This window comes from Globicephala melas, chromosome 19 (genome assembly GCF_963455315.2).
Source record: "Globicephala melas chromosome 19, mGloMel1.2, whole genome shotgun sequence".
NCBI classification, from domain to species: Eukaryota; Metazoa; Chordata; class Mammalia; order Artiodactyla; family Delphinidae; genus Globicephala; species Globicephala melas.
Window position 1 is genome coordinate 9,397,641 of NC_083332.1, and position 14,877 is coordinate 9,412,517.

The 14,877-nt window shown below is 51.7% G+C and overlaps 1 protein-coding gene across 1 annotated transcript; it reads left to right on the top strand.

The window, feature by feature from the left end:
- Positions 1-679: 679 nt before the first annotated feature.
- On the top strand, positions 680-14,826 carry FBXO46 (F-box protein 46). The gene is made up of 2 exons (XM_070044393.1): positions 680-757; positions 11,868-14,826. Exon 2 carries the CDS (start codon positions 11,946-11,948, stop codon positions 13,770-13,772), a length of 1,827 nt encoding a protein of 608 aa, XP_069900494.1. The 5' UTR covers positions 680-757; positions 11,868-11,945; the 3' UTR covers positions 13,773-14,826.
- Positions 14,827-14,877: the final 51 nt, after the last annotated feature.

A 14,877-nucleotide genomic window follows, 5' to 3' on the forward strand; every position in this document is an offset into this window, starting at 1 on the left:
TTTATTGCTGTGTTGCCCTGGAGAAGAACCTCAATCTCTTTCTGCCTTAGTTTTTATAAATTTGGGATAATTCTTGGGTTCTGTGCAGAGTGTCTGGCATATAATTAACATACAATAGATATTTACTCAACATTTATTTACACTCTTCTGTGTGCTTGAACAAGATACAAAAAGGTGCCTGTCTTCGTGAATCTTCTATGATATGTACAAATTTCTAGTGCATGGAGCTATCCTCCCTCCTAAAGCTTAAGGCTAATTTCCTTATTTGTAAATTAGGAGGTGGTGGTAAGAAAACCAGGGGGAAAAATGGATGGGAAAGTGAGAAAGTACAAGGCACTGTTAATTATTATGTTAATCAGTTTAAGTAAATCGGTAAACTTGCTCTTCCCACCTCTCCACCCCTCACAAAAACTGCCCCTTTGCAGTTTTCTCAACCCCTTTTCCAAGGGCCCCGGGCCAAAATGGAGGAGGTTGCACTCCAACTCCCAGTGCGCCTGGCGGGGGCGCTCTGTGCGCCTGCGCTATCAGGCCCCCTCTCTACCGCTTGGGAGTTAGAGTCGTTCTTTTCCTCAGCCCGCCCAGTTTGCTTCCTTCCCCACCTCCAAGCTTGACCGTGCTGCCTTCTGGGAGTTGTAGTCCGTGGCCGCCCGGACTCCAATTCCCAGCGGGCTTCGGGGCGGGAACCCGGAAGGGGAGGCTGGAGAGGAGCGAGTGGGGGAAACCCGCGTAGCCGAGGGAGCTGCAGCGCGGGGAGATGGTGAGAACCCCGAGACGGGGCCGGGGGCGCTTGAGAACCCGGGCGGGGGTTCGGAACCCTGTGGCGAGAGGGAAGAGGCAGGGGCTAAAGAAGAGACTGGGTGAGGGGAGATCTCTTGGGGGAGGGGTTTGGGAGAAATGGGAGCCGGAGGGAATAGTAGAAGAATGGGGGCTGGGGATGGGTCTTGAAGGTGGGGAGAGAGTCGAGCTTTGAGATTGATTGTGAGGGAGCTCAGAGCTGGGGAAATGAGTCCCGAGTTGGAGAAGGGGCTGGGCGTCCTGGCAGAGGCCCTGAAGGGGGCAATTTCGAGGGGTTTAGCGTAGGGGATGTGGAAAGGCATGGGAGTCAGTGCTAGATGAATGAGGGGGTCTGGAGGCTCCGAGGGAAAGGCCAGCTGTGGATGCGGTGGGTTGGAGCTTCTGGATCGGATTGGGGACAGGAGGGCAAGCTGAGATGGTGGAAGAGAGAAATCAGTGATAGAGTGGTGTGTAGGTTAGGATACAGAACTGTGGGTGGAGTGCGGAGCATGAGATGAGGGGCCTGCCTGTAGCGATAGTTTGCTTAGTCCAGCCAGAGACTCCCGATAAACTGGACAGTCACAGAACTGTAGGATAATATGGCCAGCAGGGGCCATAAAGACGACCTTTTGCACTCTCGTTTCTCCAATGGAATTAGAAAAGGGTAGCGGATTATGTGTATGGACATTCCAGCATTCAGATCTTTTCTTCTGCTACTCCTTTGTGACCTGGGCAAGTGTCCCCTCTCTGAAACTCAGTGCCCTTATCTATTGTGGGAACAACATGCCACTGAGAAGAGAGGAGGCTTCCTAAGATCGTCATCCCGGCTCGGGGTAAGTCCTTAGTCTAAGAGCTGTTGGTGGGAAGTTCCCCACCCCAGGAATGTGACTGGGTCACAGGTGCTAATGTATTCCCTTCTTTTTAGTCCAGCCCCAGGGGCGTTATCTCAAACCCCGGCACTGAGCTGGGCACACCTCAGCTCAGAAACATGCGGGGGCGGGAGGGGGTGCTTCCCCACAGTCGATTCCAGCTAACACTTATTGTTTAGGAAGTGCCTGGCCCTGTTCTTAGCTACTTGTATGTATTAAGTCCTTTAATTCTGACAACACCCCTAAGTTGTAGGTTCTGTTGTTTTCTCCATTCTACAGAAAGGAAGCAGAGGCACAGAGAGGTTCAGCAACTTTCCCAAGGTCATCCAGCATTAAACGATAGACTCAGGATTCCAACCTAGACATCCTGGCTCAGAATCTGTGCTCTCCCCACTGTAATTTAGTCCCCTCTCCTTGTACTGACGTACGATGTCATGAGTAGGGCAGAGACTTGAGAACTGAAGCAGTCCTCAGTTTGAATTTTAGTTCTGCCATTTACTTGCTGTGTGACCTTGGGCAAGTCTTTTGGCCTCTCCTCAATTATAAAATGGGATCAGAACCCCTAGGAAGGTTAGAGGGTTCGGGCAGGTAAGCACGTGAAGTGCTTGGAGTAAGTGCTTTATACACCTGAGTTGTCGTTTTTTTGGAATGGGAATGGGAAACACAGACCTGAGAGAGGGCAGTAGAGAAGGACCAGTGAGGGAGACATCAGCCAAGACATCTGCCTTTCCTTTCTCTCCCAGGTTCCTCCCATATCCTGACTCTTGTAGTTACCCACCCTCTACCCCTGGGCACCCAAGCCCAAGGGTGACTCCCCGAGGGGGTGCTCAGAAAGTCAGTCTGTCCCCATTCCCATTCCTAGCCCCAGCCAAATATAAATATTTCACTTGCCAATGCCCAGCCTGGCCCAACTGCAGGTATTTCTGTGAATATGAAATATTTCTAACAACTGTGTGCTTTTTTTCTCCCAACTTTTTGGTCATTAGGACCTCACTGGGCAGTTTGGCAACTTTGTCAGTCATTTTGAAACAGTTTGGTTCATTTGTCTTGAGGCTTCCGGAGTTTATCCCATAAATTTTCTGACCCTGATAGGAAAGCTTATGGTTAATAGCATCAGCGTCAGATAGGACCACGTTCCTGTCCCGCACCTCTGCTGCTGTGTGTCCTTGGCCAAGTTGCTTTCCGCCTCTGGGCCTCGGTTTTCTCATATGTAAAATGGGGCCACATTCCAGCCGTCAGGCTCTTGTAAGCAGTTGATGAGGTCACATGTATAAAACGCCTAGTGCATATTAAGCTCTTAATAAGTGTGAAGTATTTTGATTAATTTTATTCTTTCAAGAAAAATTTATTGAACATGTGCTCCGGAACCAGAACACCCAGATTTTAATCCTGGCTCCATCACCCACCAGCTATGTGACTTTGGACAAGTCACTTAACCCCTCTGGACCTCAGTTTCCTCTTCTGGAAAATGGGGGTTCATCCCTTGAGTAGTCCACCATGTTGATAGAGCACCTACTATGTGCCAGGGCCTGTACCAGGTACATTTTTGTCTCCACGTCTCCTGTTAGTTTGGGGAAAAGTTGCCAACCTCTTACTTTTCCCTGTACCAGTTTGTCACATCTGGGTGCTCCGGGGTGATGTGACACCTTTTTCCCCCTTTATTTGTTTCTCATAGAAAATGTTTCTCCTTTCCAAGTTATTTTGCCTTTTCTTCAAATCTTAAGTGTGTTTTCAGCCTGTGCTTATCTGAAGCTTACTCATACAAAATGATTTTTTTTTTTTATCATTGCGAATGGTATATATTGAGCGGCTCTGGTAAAGCTGCGTTATTCCTAAAAGCACAGGTTTTCTCAAAGACTTGGCTTGTCACCTGCTCCTGACGCCTCAGTTAAGATCATAACCCCTGCTTTACGCTCCTCATCCCTCTCACTTGGTATATTTGTTTCCCTGTAGCACCTTGAAAATTACTATCTATTCCTTGTGCCCTCTCTCCAATCCGTAAGGACAAGGAATTCTGTCTCCTGTGCCCTGCATGTCCCCGATGCCTGGAACAGTGTCTGGCACCCAGTAGCTGCTCTGTAAATTCTGTGTAATTACTAGGTGAGACCCAATACCCAACAGTAAGAAAGGCATGGCCATATTTTGATTATTGTGGGGGACAAGGATCGGTTTCATTTCAGAGTGTGAAATAAAGAGAGATGTCTTTGGCTCCATCAGTGATAACCCTTCAACAGTCTCACTTTTTTTTTTTTTTTTTTTTTTGGCTGCACTGTGCAGCTTGCGGGATCTTAGTTCCCCGACCAGGGATTGAACCTGTGTCCCGTGCAATGGAAGCGGGGAGTCCTAACCACCGGACTGCCAGGGAATTCTCTGTCTCACCTTTTCTTAATAATCCTGGTGCCTTTGTATTGAACCTCTCCTTGGTGCCTCGCTGGCAGTGAGCGCTCTACTGGGTTGGTCTCAGTGAATCAGCAGCCAACCCATGGGTGGGTACTGTGATTATCTGTATTTTTCAGTGGGGGAAACCAAGGCACAGAGGGATAAAAACCCTGCCTACGGTCACACCCCTAGAAGTGGGAAAGCTGGGGTGCTCGGAGGCCCTGTCTGGATTCTGTCTGCACCCTGGATCTCTAGCTCCTGAGGATTCGGGTGATTCCTACCATCAGCTGTTAGTCAGAAAGGGAAATTTGAGAGGGGGAGAGAGACCAGCAGACCCTGAGTCCACAAAGCCAATAACGGGACATGGATGGATCAGGGTTGCGGACAAAGTAGTAATGGGGGTGACGGGGTAGAGACAGTGGAGGATAGAAAGAGCAGGGCCAGGAGCAGAGCCCCGGGGTCCTGCCACCGATGCCTGTTTGGCAGTGGGCAAGTGCGTTCCCTGGGCACCACTCTGTGCCCAGTCCTGTGCTGGCACGACCCTGACCTTCTGGACCATGGGATGGAGGTACCCCAAGGTGGGGGGAGGGGGTATCCCCTGACTCAGCGTGGGGGAGTCAGGCATCTGCTTTTTATCCTTTCCTTCCTTCTTTGGCTTATTCTGTGGTTGCTACTGTTTCCAGCTTCTCAAGTCGCAGGCTCAGCTTGTTAACTGTCAGCCTTTCTCCTTTCTCTGTGCATTGCCAGAAGCAGGTTCTCCCTCCACATGCTGCACAGCTGTCCTCCTTGGAGCTCCCTTTACCTTCATCTGGGGATTCCTTCCTTTTGCCTTTTTCTGGGCTAGATCTTATTTCTTTGATCTGATAGCTTCCTTTTTCTTGGTTTGTTCCTTCCTGTGGTGAAGCAAATCCTCCAGTAGCTTTCTGAGAAACGGTTCCTGGGCATGTTTTGTTTGTTTGTTTGTTCATTTTGTTTTGCCAACTTGCACCTCTCATGGAAGAATTTTAAACAGGGGAGTGCTGTGGTCTGATTTGTGTTTGGAAAGCTCTCTCTGGCTACCATGGAAAGGATGGAGCCGGAAATGCTAAACCAGGCCAGGGAGCCACGTGCGGAGGCTGGAGCAGCTGTACCTTTGAGGAGAGGTCCCAGCCTTCCGGAAATCCAGAGGATGAAGGGGAGAGAGGCCCTCACCCAGGTCATTGTCATTCAGCGAGGGCAGGTGACAGGTGCTGCCAGAGGAGGCCTGAGGAGGAAGAGATCCTGTGTAGCTTAGGATGGCACCAGCACAGCTCCTGGAGGAGGTGGCATCCTACCTTGGTCCTGGGCGCAGGATTTCCACCGGTGGACTCGGCTGGACCAGCTAGTTTTTCACAAGAGGTCCCCAGTAGCAACTGTGCAGAAGGCAGACAGTATGGCAGTATTAGGGGTTTGTTCAAACAAATGTGCACTGCACACCTGTGATGTGCTTGGGCGTTGCTTCTCACACTTAATTGTGCTTGCAATCCCCCAGAGAGCTTGTTGAAGTGCACATTCTGATTCAGTGGGTGTAGGGCAGAGCCCAAGACTGCATTTCTAACACACTCCCAGCGGCTGCCGCTCTGGGGACCACACTAACGGTAGCCAACCGCTTGGCGCTGTTCTAAAAGCTGGCGACACAGCAGTGAAAAAAAAGCTAGGCAAAAGTATCAGCCTTGGGGGAGCTTTCATTTTAGTGAGGGGAGCGGACAATAAACTTTATGAAGTTTATAGTGTATTAGATAGTAACACATGCTAAAAGAGAAAAGTAAATCAGGGAAGGAGAGTGTGTATGTCTGTCTGTGGCAGGGGCTGCAGTTTTCAATCAAGGAGGGTCTTGTGAACAATAAGGTCCTACTGTATAGCACAAGGAACTCTATTCAATATCCTGTGATCAACCATAATGGAAAAGAATATGAAAAAAGAATATGTATATATGTATAACTGGATCACTTTGCTGTACAGTAGAAATTAACACAACATTGTAAATCAACTATACTTCAATAAAATAAGGTAAAAAAAAAAAAAAAGGAAGGTCCCATGAAGGTGATCTGAGGAGGGGGTGAGCCCTGTGAATACCTGGGGAAGAGTATTCTAGGCATAGGGAACAGAGAGTGCAAAGGCCTTGTGGACTGAACAAGATGATCCAGGAACAAGATGATCCAGGAAAAGTGCTCCGTATACTCAATGAATGAGCTGCTTGCACTCTGGAGTCAGCCAGACTCTCGGAGTCAAAGCTCAGCCACAGAGCTGCGTCCGACAGCAATTCCTTAGCCCTTCTGTGCCTCCACTTCCTAATCCCTGAAATGAGATGAAAAATAGTAAGATGATGTGAGAATTAAATGAGCTAATATTTGTAAAGTACTCACAGCAAAGCCTGGCTCACGGTGAGTGCTCCAGTGTTCACTGCTGTTGTGATCATTTGCTCTGTAATATATTCATGTTGGCCATGATTGTTTATTTGGATGTCTGCCCCCTTTCCCATGAGCTCTTTCTGGTGAACTCAGTGTCATCTCTGTATCCCCAGCATCCAACCCAGGGCCAGCACATGGGAGGACCTCTGAATGTCAGATGAGGGATATAAAACTGGATTCTCTAATTGTCGGGGGCATTCCAGCAAGGGTGCTGGTTGTGGGGTTCAGGTCCTTACTGATTTTATCTTTTCAACCAATGTCTTATGGAGAGATATATTAAGGTGTCCCATTACATTTGTGGATTTGCCAAACTGTGTGTCATTCTGTTGTTTTTTGCTTTGTATATTTTGAGGCCATAGTATTAGGAGCACGTATGTTGAGAACTTTTGTGTATAATGGGTCAGTTTGTTTTGTCACCATCTTTGTCCCTGATAATACCTTTTGCTTTTGTCAGTTGTTACTGTTTTTTTAAACAGCAATGTCACTCCTCTCCTTGACTCTTGGTTCATATTTGCCTGGTCCGTCTTTTCCCATCTTTTTATTTTCAGTCTTTCTGGCTTCTGATGTTTTACAATAAATGGAGCTTCACGGAGCATTCTCTAAAAGCTGTCTTAGCGTAGGGCTTTGTGCTGGGCTCAGTGTGTGGAAGTTAGAAAATTCTGCCCTAGTGACCTCGGACACAGATAGAATACTTGGGTGTGAAACAGAATTTACACTGTCAGGCTTCATGGGGTTTACGACATGGAGCCTCTGGAAAAGGAGCTTTGATCCATTCAGTCCCATGCTGGGCAGTGTTGCTGGGGTCACCATGATGAGCATGATACCTCTGACCCTTCCTCCCTCCTCTCCTCCCGGGGGTTCACTCTCCAGTGGAGGAGACAGATCCATCTCTAGACAGTGATGACTCAAGAGTGGGCAGGGCTGGGACTTGGGAACCCAGAGGTCCCCCTCTGGGCAGTTGGGAGGTTTCCAGGAAGGGAGCTCGGGGAAGGCCTCTCTGTTAAAGATACAGGCCCATTAAAGTTACATTTGAGCAAAGACCCAAATGATAGAAGGGATTGAACCATGTGGAGATCTGGGGACAAAGCATTCCAGTCAGAGGAAACAGCAGATGCGAAGACCATGGAAGGAAAGAGCTTGCTGACTCTGAGAAATAGATATCAAGGAGGCCAGTGTGGGAGCCCAGAGGTGGAGCCTGACCCAGCCTGGGAGGTTAGCTTCCTGGAGCAGGGGATGGCTGAGCTGAGACCCCAGAGAATATATAATTAAACAATAGAGCACAGCAATCTAGAATCAGATGCCCTGGGTTCATACCTCTACTCGAAGTCACACCAGTTATGTGTGACCTTGGGCTAGTTAGGCAACCTGTCCTGCCTCAATTTCTTCATCTATACAATGGAGATAACAGCTCCTATCGAGGATCAGACAGGGCCCCAGTATCCTAACTACTCTGTATGCCAGATCACGTGCTTACCTGGGTCCACTGGGGGTGTGGAAGAGTGGGGAAGGACGAGGCTGGACCAGTGGGGTATCTGGGCTTTTTCCCAAGGGCACTGGGGAGTTATGGTAGGTTCTGAGAAGGGTAGGGACAAGGTCAGGTTTATACTTTTAGAAGACCCTTCTGGCTCTGATGTGTGGGATGGTTGGTAGTAGGCAGGGTGGTGGGGATGGACAGATGCCTGCAGTGGGGCCACCTTTGAGTGTCTCTTGAGTCCGCCTGGCACTGAAAGGATCTAGTCCAGTGCTGTTCAAGAGAAATATAAAGTGAGCCTTACGTGCAATTTAAAATCTTCTAGTAGCCACCTTTAAAAAGTCAAAGGAAGGAGAGAAGTTAATTTTAAGTATTTTAACTCAATTATATCCTAAATAGTATCATTTTAACAGGTAATCAATATTAAAAAAACATTATTGAGGTATTTCATAGTCTTTTATTGTACCAACTCAGAGTCCGATTTGCGGCGCCTGGTTGGAAGGGCTGGCCAGAGAGGTCCTTTTGGCCACAAGGCCTGAGCCTTGAATGCCAGGCCCAGAGGCTTAGACTCAGTGCCGCGGGAGCCATCGCAGGGTTCTGCCCATTTGTTTTTCAGGGTTAGGTGATCCCGCTGCCCAGTTTCCCCCGCAGGAAATCTAGCCCCCCAGGGCTCCCTACCAAAGCTAGGCACTTTTAGACCCCCTTCCTTCCGCCCTGGAGTCTCAATCCCTAAACTGCTTGGGCCTTTAAATCTCAACTGTCAATCAAGGCTCCTGTTTAGAGGAAACGTCGTAATAAACCTCTCCTTGAATGCCGTGGCCTCGGTCCTGGCCTTGTCCCTCCGTTTAGCAGGAAGTTGGGAGTTGTTCCACGCTCTCTTGCACTCGGCTGTTTCCACACCCCCCTTCGTCACCTCTCGCCTACTCCTCCCTCTTCGAAGTTGGGCCCCTTCGCCAAGGCCTTCCTTATTTGGGCATGGCCCCGAACGGCCGCCGCTCATTGGCTGGGGGCCTCACGCGCGCGTCTGTCAACAAAGAGGCGGAGGGAAACTAGTCGGGTACCCGCCCGCGCGACAGCCGGAGGGAAGGAGCGAGGGGGCGGGCCCTCTTCCCACTCGTGCGCACGCGTGTGTGCAGCCACTTTCTCCCGCCGTAGGGGGCGGGGCTCGCCGGTGGGGGCGCTTTGGGGGCGTGTCTCGGTTTCGAGGGTAGCCCCAGGGGTTGGCGGATTCCGGGGAGGCTATATTTGGGGGCTTGGGGATATTCTTGCTTGCGTGTGGGGATACTTTGGGGTTCCCTTGAGTTTAGGGGGCACCTTGGGATTCTGGTTTCCGTTCTGTTGTAGTGTGGAAGGTTCGGTTGCGTTGTAGGGGATCTCCCGTGTGGATTGGGGTGTTTGGTGGGTATAGGATTTGGGGAGCCACGGAGAGACTGAGAAGCAAAGAAAAGAGTCCAAGAGTACCAATTCTGGACCCAGAATGCGTGGGCTTTCGGCTCTCCCGACTTCCTACCTGATTGTCTCCGGACACGGGATTTAACCTTTCTGTGCCTCATCTGGAAACAGGGACTGATAACACTACCTGCTTCCTCGGGACGGGGGAGGATTAGCAGGAGTTGTTAGAACAGTACCCAGTAAAACTGCCAGCGAGCATGCCATAAGCCCATGTCTGCTTATTAACATTTTGTAAGGTTTCTTTGGGAGTATTCTGGAGGTCCTTTTGGCTTTTGAGAAGTATCTGGTTTGGGATTAGTTTTATGTGTTACGGAGATTTTATGCTTTAGTGAGTTGTTTTGCGGTTGGGGGGCTTCTGTGGAATTAGGGAATACATGTGGAGGTTTAGAAAGAGTTTGAGGTGAGTATAGGATTTCAGGAAACTGGTCTTTCAGGTCATCTGTGAGGTTGGGAAATTGCTGTGTGTGTTCGAGTTCTTGGTTAGGCATGGGAATCTGTGAGGGGTTCGTTGAGATTGAGGCTTTCTGTGCTGGAGGGGATATTTTTAGGTTTGGAAGTTTAAAGCAGGATTTGAGAGGGTCTGGATATGTTAGTCAGGATTCATTTGCATCTATAGAGAGTGAATGGCCTTTGATGTGGTAGCTTCTATTCCTGGACATTTTAGATGTGTTGGTGGTTGGTAAACTTAGCCTTCTGTAGGTTTTAGGGGCTGTGTGGCATTTTTGTTGTTGTTGTTGTTTTAAGCAAGAAACTGGCATTTCGGCAGGGGCTGTAAGTATTGGGGTAGGTGGGATTGGGGATTATGGGGGGCAAGGATTTTTAGGATTAGGACTTTCTGTTTCTGGGGTCTGTGGATGTTTGGAGGCTGTCTAGATCTTGAATGGTGTCTACAGGGTTATGAAGTAAAGGGTGATTTAGTGGTGTCTGTGGTATTGCCTGAATTTAGAGGGACCATATATACTGCAGAGGTCAGCAAACTTTTTCCATAAAGGGCCAGATAATGAGTATTTTAGGCTTTGCAGGCCATATGTTCTCTGTTGCCACTACTCAACTCTGCCATGATAGCATGAAAGCAGTCATAAACGAATGAACATGTTTCAATAAAACTTCTATTTGCAGAGGCAGGCAGTGGGCCACATTTGGCCTGTGGCTCAAAATAGTCTGACCAGGAGTCAGCAAACTACTTTTACCAGTCTGTAAGCATGTGGAAGTTTTGATGTTTGAAGGGTATTTTGTTGTTTTTGTTTTTGTTTGTTTTGTTTTTTTAATTTTTATTTTTGGCTGCATTGGGTCTTCGTTGCTGTACGTGGGCTTTCTCTAGTTGCGGCGAGCGGGGGCTACTCTTCATTGCAGTGTGCGGGCTTCTCGTTGTGGTAGCTTGTCTTGTTGCAGAGCACAGGCTCTAGGCACGCGGGGTCAGTAGTTGTGGCACGCAGGCTCAGTAGTTGTGGCGCACGGGCTTAGTTGCTCCACGGCATGTAGGATCTTCCCAGACCAGGGATCGAACCCGTGTCCCCTGCATTGGCAGGCGGATTCTTAACCACTGGGCCACCAGGGAAGCCCTGAAGGGTATTTTGGTTTCAAGATGTCTGGAGGGAAATGGGCCAGGGAAGGATTGAGACTGAGGGATTGAGACTGTTGGTCCTGCAGTGGAACGTGGTCGTGTCAGAGTCATTAGCAAAATTGCTTCCAGATTAGGTCAAGCACACAAAGTCATTGCAAAATAAAACGGTCACTATTGCAAGCCCTAAATTGAAAAGTCTGGAAAACAAGTTCGAGGGCCTGGTGTTAACACTATGTAAGCCTTCCCCACTCTGAGCCTCAAACTCAGCAAGTTGTGAGCAACTTGAGGAAACTAGACTAGAAGGGCCTTCTCATCCCAGGGGTCTGCGTTTGTGCTTAAGGGAATTACCTGCACAGTCTTGGTGCAAGTGTGTGCATTTTTCTGGCTGAGGATACACAGCTTTAAGGGATCCTTCAAGAGCCTCACGACCCGAGCAAAGTGAGGAGCTGAATTCTTAAGGACCTCTCTGTCTCCGACCTCTGATTTTCTTCCCCTGCCCAGCCTACCTTGTTGCTTCCTCTGGGCTCAAGCCGCAGTAGCTGTGGGCAGGGCTGGGAATTCTTGTCTTTTCAGGAACTTGTTACTAGGTGAGCAAATAGAAAAAGGAGGAGCTGTCAGTTGGTACTTTCATTTCTGTTTAAAAAGTTATGGCAGCAGGAGACCTCTGGATCGTGAGTGAAACCAGTCAGGCTGTGAGACAGCGGAGGGTTGGAGCAAACAACCAGCTCCGGTCACACTCTGAGTTTTACAGGAGCAGGTCCTATCCCCTCTGCAGCCTTCCATTTGCTCACCTGTGCCAGGGGGGCGGGAACAGGATCTCAGTGGTCTAGTTTGGTCTGTCCCCTCAGGTCAGGAGATGTTGAGGTCAGTGGGGTACTGGGAGGGCAGGCCGTTCCCCAGCTCCCCAGCCTCCTCTTCCCTGTCTCCAGGTGGCCTGTGGAGCCCCCCACCGCCATTCAGGTCCTGAGATGTGGTGAACCCCCGCCTGTCTGCCACCATTCCCCAGAATGGACCGAGGGGGCCTCCTTCCCTTCCAGCTGTGGTGCCCCCGGCCCTTTGGCACCTACTCCCAGAACCAGCCGCGCCCGCCTTCCGCAGCCCTCAAGCCGTCAGCCTGCCCTGAGCCAGGTGGGGGGGCGGAGCCAGACCATGGCCCTGCCCACTCAGAAAACACACCCCCAGCCTTGGCCACGGAGGCTCCTGCCTCCCAGCCTGCCCCGCTCCTTTCAGCAGCGGCTGCCGGCGACGAGGGTCGAGTCCTGCTGGACACGTGGTATGTTATCAAGCCCGGGAATACAAAGGAGAAGGTGGCCTTCTTTGTGGCCCACCAGTGCGGTGGAGGCAGCCGGGCCAGCTCCATGAAGGTCAAGGGGCACTGGGGCAGTGACAGCTCCAAGGCCAAGCGGAGGAGGCGCTGTCTTGAGCCTACGAAGGCTCCTCCGGACCCAGGGGGACAAGACGGGCCCCCTGCTGCTGAGGGGGTCCCAGCCTCAGCCAGTGAGGATGTGGACCTGCTCTCTGTGGCCGAGATGGTGGCCCTGGTGGAACAGCGGGCCGCCCTGGCCCTGCAGAGCTACCCGCGCCCGAGCACCCCAGCGCCTGTGGTCTATGTGTCGGCCGAACAGGGTGGGCCTGCCAAGGGGCTGGGGTCCGAACGGCGGTCTGGTGGCGGGGACTGCAGCCGTGTGGCGGAGGCCGTGGCCCACTTCGAGGCTCAGCGGGACAACCCTCCAGCCAAAGGCCTCCGCAAGGAGGAGCGGCCCGGGCCAGGCCCTGGGGAGGTGCGCATCGCCTTTCGGATCTCCAATAGCCGAGAGCCCCGTGCACCGGATGGCAGCTTGCCCAACGGGAGCGGGGGCCGGCCGGGTTGTGCCTACCCTGGCAGCCCGGGTCCTGGGGCCCGGGCCAAGGACAAGATCACCTGCGACCTGTACCAGCTCATCAGCCCCTCTCGGGATGCCCTCCCCAGCAATGTGGAGTTTCTGCTGGCTAGGGCGGATGAAGCCAGCGAGGGTGAGACCCCAGCCCCTGCCAGGCCCGAGGACACTCCCCCGGCCCCCCCTCCACCCCCTGCCCGGGACTGTGGCGCGTCAGGCTTCCATGTGGATGTGGTGGTGACGGGGGTGGTGGATGAGTGCATCTTCTTCGGCAAGGATGGCACCAAAAACGTGAAGGAAGAGACGGTGTGCCTGACCGTCAGCCCCGAGGAGCCACCCCCGCCTGGCCAGCTCTTCTTCCTCCAGCCCCGGGGACCTGATGGGCCCCCCGAGCCACCGCCAACTGACTCGCCTGCCACTGCACCCGGCCCGGACGATGCTGAGGGGACGGTGGACACCTCCCTGTGCCGCCTGTACCGGCACGTGTCGCACGACTTCCTGGAAATCCGCTTCAAGATCCAGCGGTTGCTGGAGCCGCGACAGTACATGCTGCTGCTGCCTGAGCACGTGCTGGTCAAGATCTTCAGCTTCCTGCCCACGCGCGCCCTGGCGGCCCTCAAGTGCACCTGCCACCACTTCAAGGGCATCATTGAGGCTTTCGGCGTGCGGGCCACAGACTCGCGCTGGAGCCGCGACCCGCTCTACCGCGATGACCCTTGCAAGCAGTGCCGCAAGAGATACGAGAAGGGCGATGTGTCGCTCTGCCGCTGGCACCCCAAGCCCTACCACCACGACCTGCCTTATGGACGTTCCTACTGGATGTGCTGCCGCCGAGCCGATCGCGAGACGCCCGGCTGCCGCCTGGGTCTGCACGATAACAACTGGGTGTTGCCCTGCAATGGGCCAGGCGGTGGGGGCGGTGGGGGCGGCCGGGCTGGCCGGGAGGAGGGGAGGTGAAGCCGGGGGAGGGGGGGGGAAGAGCCCACCATGCCCACCCCCACCCCCTCCCCCTGGGAGCCGAGGGTCAGGACTGGGTCACCAGCCCATACCCTCTGCCCAGGCAGCGTTGATCCCCCTCCAGAACTGCGATGGTGTTCAGGGGGATGACCCAAGAAAGCACTCTGATTGACCCCTACTGGTTTTCTACTCTTCAGACCCTCAAGTAGGGTGTTTTTTTATCAGCATCTCAATTTCTTCTCCATTCAGCCCCAGCGCCCTCCCTGCCACTCTTCATACCCCAGGGACCTACGAGCAGGGAGCAGACGGCAGCTAATTTTGGTACTACTTAAGGGTTCCCCCATTCTGGCCCCCTTCCGTTCCCTCCCCTCAGTTCTTTCCCTCTGGAGCTGTTTTTTTTTTTCCCCAGGAGGCTGCAGCACCCAGGGTTGGTACCCTTCCTAACCTACTACACCAGGGCTCACCTCCTCTTTAGGAACTGGGGCCATCAGATCAAAGATCACATTTGGCAGTTTTCATGGCCGCCTGCCATTTCCCCATTAAAACAATAAAAATCAGTTTTCTCCTTAACCTCAAGCTACCAGTCTCTCTACTTCCCCTAAAGGGGAAGAGGAGAAAAAAGTTGAAGTGTAAAAATTCTCCTCCTCCCAATATTTAAGCTATTGCCATGACTCTCCCCCCTCCCCCCTGCAAAAAAGCTGTGAAGCCCTTTGCCTCGCTCTGGACAGCGTCGGGGGCCGGTGGGCAGGGACTGTGGCTTTGAATTTCTGGGTTGTTTTTCCTTCTACTCTGGGTACTTGTTCAGGTGTTGGGGTCTCTCCACCCCCCATCCACATGTGTTTCTTTAGAAGCCTTTGGTCAACCAAGACCTTGACCTTCAGGCAGTTTGATCTGGGGTATTTTTGTTTGTTCTGTTTGAGATGTGTTTTTGTTGTTTTTTTGTTGTTTTGTCTTGGTTTTAGTTTTTCATCCTTGTGGTTCTGGAAAGCTTCTAACGTGTGGCATCTGACCAATTTTGAATTGGTCCTTTCTATAAAATCAGTATTTATAAGGCTGGGCCCAGACTGGTTTGTGTGTTGTTCAGGGAAGGGGTTTGGGAGAGAAG